Genomic DNA, 5,233 nt, shown 5'->3' on the forward strand with positions numbered 1-5,233 from the left:
GGCCGCTTTTTTACTGTGTCGTATATATAATAAACTGGATCGATCGAAACCGAAACCGAAGCATGGACACTAGGTGAAATAACGTACATACTAGTTAGGAAAAATGTAACTTACTTACTTGAAACATGAACAACTAATCCTGGATACACATCTCCAGAGAAACGTGCTTTCACCATTTCTCCCCTTCGATAGACATCCCCGTACTCCTTCTTTGGCTCTATTATCGTGCTGATTGACTGCACCGACCACGATTTTTCCAGGTGCCAGTAGATAAGGACAGATGTAGTCATTTTCGGACAGATCTTCAAGTAGTTAAAGCGAATAAAACTAAATTAAAACGATATAATTAACAGATGAGATTTGTAGCAGCAGCTTGACACCGGTCCAAAACCTTGATATCGCGCGCGTTCGATCCATCCAATCATGTTGCAGATTGGATACTTGACCAACCGAATCCCCTGTACCATAGCCAGCTTCATATTCTTGATCATGCAAACGTTTGTTTTAAACGGTACCAAACCACTGTTTAGTAAGAACTGAAAATACATTGATACGATATGTCGCACATGGGAAATAAAATGGGAGTAGACGTTCAACAATGGAGATGCCGAATAGGATCGTTTCAACAAGACACAAAGAGGAATTCTCAGGAACAGGTGTTACGATCCAGTTTAACGAAACTGCCGAATCCGCATACTCTGTTGACTGTATTGTTTTTGTGTTCGCTTCTCCTTCTAAGCGGTGACATAGAGAGTAACCCAGGCCCTCGTGACGAGATTAACAGTGATCAGTCTAATGAACAAACACGTGCGAGGAAAAGAAAACAATACAATTTATGTCGGTGACGACGATCCATGGCTGTCTATTCCTAGGACATCTAAATGGAGATTGAAACGAAACAAAACCAATGGAAACTCGAACGATGAGCAAACAATCACCTCTCAATGTGCTGATCAAGATGGGGACCATGACGATACTAGAACAACCGAGAAAACACATGCAACACCAATACACAGGTAATTTTCTCGACTATTGTATTAACTATTCGGCAATGTTTTATGCTTTGTCACGATCGATCTCGTGAATAATGACGGACATGTAAAAAGAGGAATTACAAAATTTTGTAGTGCCTAGATTTCCAGTACGAGTCACTGAAATTACTCAAGACTATTTTATCATATTTGTCATTGATTTCTAGATTTACTTTTAAACATTGGATTATTTATTTAAACAGTTTATTTAAATACATTACTCTGATGACAATCTATTAGCTAAATATTTTTGTCTTTAACTGCTAATAGATAGTAATGTGAAACATTTGATGCTAAAAGAGATTGTTAAATTTATGGAACGAGACATTTTCTTTACTATGATAAGATTGGAAAGAGAAGTGAAAGTTTAAAAATATTGCTAGCATAATTAAAACATTGAAACTGCCTTTCTTTCCAGCTCTGCTCTTCCAGATCTTGATCCAGAATCACAGAGTGATCCTGAGTTAGACTTCGAAGTAGAGGACCATATCATTTCTGTCGTTGATCAAGGTGAAGATGTTGATATTACCCATGAAGATGAAAGGTGTGTAGCGTTTGGTATAGAATGAAATGTTTCAAAATTGTCTTTTGTATACATTTTCATTAAGGAAGGGTCTAGCCTCCAAGAAGCCTTCAGTGGCTTAAAATTAACTATCCATTTTAATTACTTTGTGAACCTATATCAGTTTCCAGAGATATACTTTCTATGCCTTTGCACAGATGATAAATATTTTATAACCATTCTAAGGATTTCAAGACTCCTCTTTTTATCTTGAACTTTGTTCAAACTACTTTTTAATGTACTGCACATGCCCATCGGTACCCCTTCTCTTTCGGGCATGTTGCTCAAGTCAATATGATTTAATTTTGCAACGTGAGATTATTGAGATAACTGAAGTGCTCAGTGGTATTTAAAAATGATTCACTGTATCTTTGACTTTGTTAATACAAACATAATTATAAGCTATGTTATACTTAATCCTCATGTCATCAGTCCATTAATCTGTACATGTATCTTTTATGTACATCAACAGGCAATATGGGGAAAGCACAGATGTACCTCAAGAAGAAATTTTGTATGATGCTTCGGAGGAGGAAAATATACCCTTGGACGAAGACTTGGAGCCAGAAGTTGAACATGATGACAATATGCCAATATATGAAGGAGCAACAATCACAACTGGGCAAAGTGCATTGCTAATTCTTTCTCTTGCATTCAGACACTCATTAACTGGAGAATGTATATCAGACATTCTTACTTGTGTGTCATTACATTGTCTAAGGAAGAATTCTATTCACTCATCTTTATACAAATTCCGTAAATACTTTAGTGAACTTAAGACTAATCTAAAACTACATAGCTATTGTCAAAAGTGTGATTATCTTCTAACACAAGACAATAGAATTTGTCCGGTGTGCAGTTCAGAAACAGATGACAGCTCAACATATTTTGTTGAAATCCCCGTTGAGGAGCAAATCAGCGAACTTTTCCGCAGAAAAACTTTTCATGATTTGATTCTTCATAGATTTGAAAGAAAGAAAAAACGTGCAAGCTGTGTAGAAGATATTTATGATGGTGAACTTTACAGGAAATATTCAAGAAAAGAAGCATTTCTTGACAGTAAATACAATATTTCATTGATGTGGTATACAGATGGTGTACCACTGTTCAAATCATCAAAAGTAAGTTTATGGCCTTTGTATTTCTCGATTAACGAGCTTCCATACAAGGAAAGGGTTAAACCAGAAAACTTACTTTTTGCTGGAATGTGGTATGGAAAATTGAAGCCAACGATGTCTACATTTCTGAAACCATTTCATGAAACCATGGACAAATTGAATAAGCATGGCGTGTATGTTGAATGCAATCACTGCAATGAGAAGTTCACTAGTAAAGCTCTAATTCTCTGTGGGACTTGTGATTTACCAGCCAAATGTATGATGTTGAACATGACTCAATTTAATGGTAAATTTGGATGCCCTAGGTGTATGCAACCTGGCAAAGTTGTTCCAACAGGAAAGGGACATACACGTGTCTTTCCATTTGATGAAGAAAATGTTGATGGACCTTGCCGGACTCGTGAGAACTTCATACAACATGGAGAACAAGCCTTTGAGACTAATTCAATAACATACGGTGTAAAAGGACCATCTTGGTTAACTGCCATTTCTGCTGATGCAATTCAGGGTACCTCCATAGATTATATGCATACAGTGTTGCTTGGATTAATTCGCAGGCTTCTAACTTTGTGGTTTGATTCAAAGTTTTCATCAAGGGCCTTTTCTGTGTCGAAACTTGTGCATAAAACAGATAGACGACTTGCTACTATCAAGCCTCCTCACTTTGTAACGCGCCTTCCTAAGAGTATACTGGAACATTCCCAATATTGGAAAGCGTCGGAGTGCAGATCCTGGTTGTTTTACTACTCTGTACCTGTGTTGTTTGGAATCCTAGACCCAGTTTACTTCCATCATTATCTGCTTTTCTATGAAGCAATGTACTTGTTGAATTTAGACTCAATTTCACAGGGTGACCTTCAACACTGTGATGAACTGATAATAACATTTTGTTGTCAGTTCAGTGCTCTATATGGGAAAGAACATATGTCAGCCAATTTACACCAGTTGTTACATATATCTGATGCTGTCACATCATTGATGCGGATGTTAAGTGAAAGTATGGAAAATGATCTGGAGAGTCCAGCTGGGCAGCTTTATCAGAAACTTACTAGTAAGAAACGTCAACATGGAAAAGTTTCTGAAGTTATAGCAGAAGGTGTATTTGTTATTGGAAGTTTACACAGACAGAACATCATGGGAATATATGCCACTGCAATTATGGAGTTTTTTGGTAAAGCTGTGTCGGATACATTCGTTTTTTATCGACTGTTGTTGAATGGATGCATGTACTTTTCATCTCATTATAGTCACAAAACGAAATTCTTTTACTGTTAAATATATGGACAATAGAAAAGAAGAGAAATTTGGTCAAGTTATGTTCTTTGCAAAGTGCTACCTTGTTTGTAGCTGTGTAGAGAAGTGTGATTGTTATCCAGAATATTTGGCAGTAGTAAGACAAATTCTAACTGATGAGCAAAATGTACTTAGAGTACAGACAGAAAGAAATGATGTTAGGCAATCCATGATCACAGCAAAAACTTGAGACACCTTAAATCTGGAATTTTAACTTACAATCATGTAGCAGTGCCGGTAACAAGTCTACTGGATTTATGTGTATTTGTGAACCAAGATGTCAATGAAACCAACAGAGTGTTTATTACATCTCGTCCAAATATTCAAGAGTGTGATTGATTTTTAGAATTGTAGTTCCTGGACAGAATGTTGAATTATTTCAACTTGTTTAAGTTATAACATATGTATGCATGATCTAACTTTGATCTAGCTCATGAATTTTTCGTCAGATTTTTAATTGGCCTTGGTGATTATAGGTATATATAGCGGTCAGTGCATGTTTACCTAGGAACTTGATCCATGTCTATAGATATCGCCTTAGTAATCCTAGATAATCTGCACATAAAGGAATTTGTGTACCATCATGGTCATTACGTAATCTCAAGTAAATTTTGTCTTTAATAAAATATATTGATGTACATGTGACAATGATAACATTCAATCAATATAATTAATCTTGAAAAATAAATGGAATAAATTCAACATAATCAAATTTTCTTTATATATATTAGCCTCATACTTAATTTTGTACAATTTGATACCTCATATATTGAGGTAGTCAATGGCTTACAACTGACTGAACATATTCAACTTGTAAATTGTCAGTTGGGCACTGCATGCATGGACTTAGAAAAAAAATGGATCCGAGTTGCAAACTTATTTTAGCTCGCAGTTAGCGTGTTGACAAATTATGTGACTGCTTGCAGTGTTCATAAAATTCAACTAGCATGCCACAAGCTCGCAGAAAATATTTCAAGCACACCACTAGCTTGTAGATAAATTGACTAGCGTACCGCAAGCGCGCAAAGAAAATTCCCTTGCTTGCAGGTTGATCGCGAAAAACCTTACAAGCTAGTACTACCTTTCTGCGAGCTTACAACATGCTTATTTTGTGTATAATCGCTTACTACTAGCAAGTCACTAGCTTGTCGCGAGCTAGTTACTACCATGCATTTCTGTTTGGGTTGAAACTCACAAGTTGATTTGGAAATATGACAACTTAATATTTA

The 5,233-nt window shown here is 36.2% G+C and overlaps 1 protein-coding gene across 1 annotated transcript; it reads left to right on the forward strand.

Moving 5' to 3' along the window:
• The first annotated feature begins 554 nt into the window (after positions 1-554).
• LOC110443942 lies at positions 555-5,224 on the forward strand. Its single transcript, XM_021488391.1, has 3 exons — positions 555-1,016; positions 1,450-1,575; positions 2,066-5,224. The coding sequence occupies exons 1-3, from the start codon at positions 796-798 to the stop codon at positions 3,984-3,986; spliced, it is 2,268 nt and encodes a 755-aa protein (XP_021344066.1). The 5' UTR covers positions 555-795; the 3' UTR covers positions 3,987-5,224.
• Positions 5,225-5,233: the final 9 nt, after the last annotated feature.

The sequence above is a fragment of the Mizuhopecten yessoensis genome, unplaced genomic scaffold (assembly GCF_002113885.1).
Source record: "Mizuhopecten yessoensis strain PY_sf001 unplaced genomic scaffold, ASM211388v2 unmap_36176124, whole genome shotgun sequence".
NCBI lineage: Eukaryota > Metazoa > Mollusca > Bivalvia > Pectinida > Pectinidae > Mizuhopecten > Mizuhopecten yessoensis.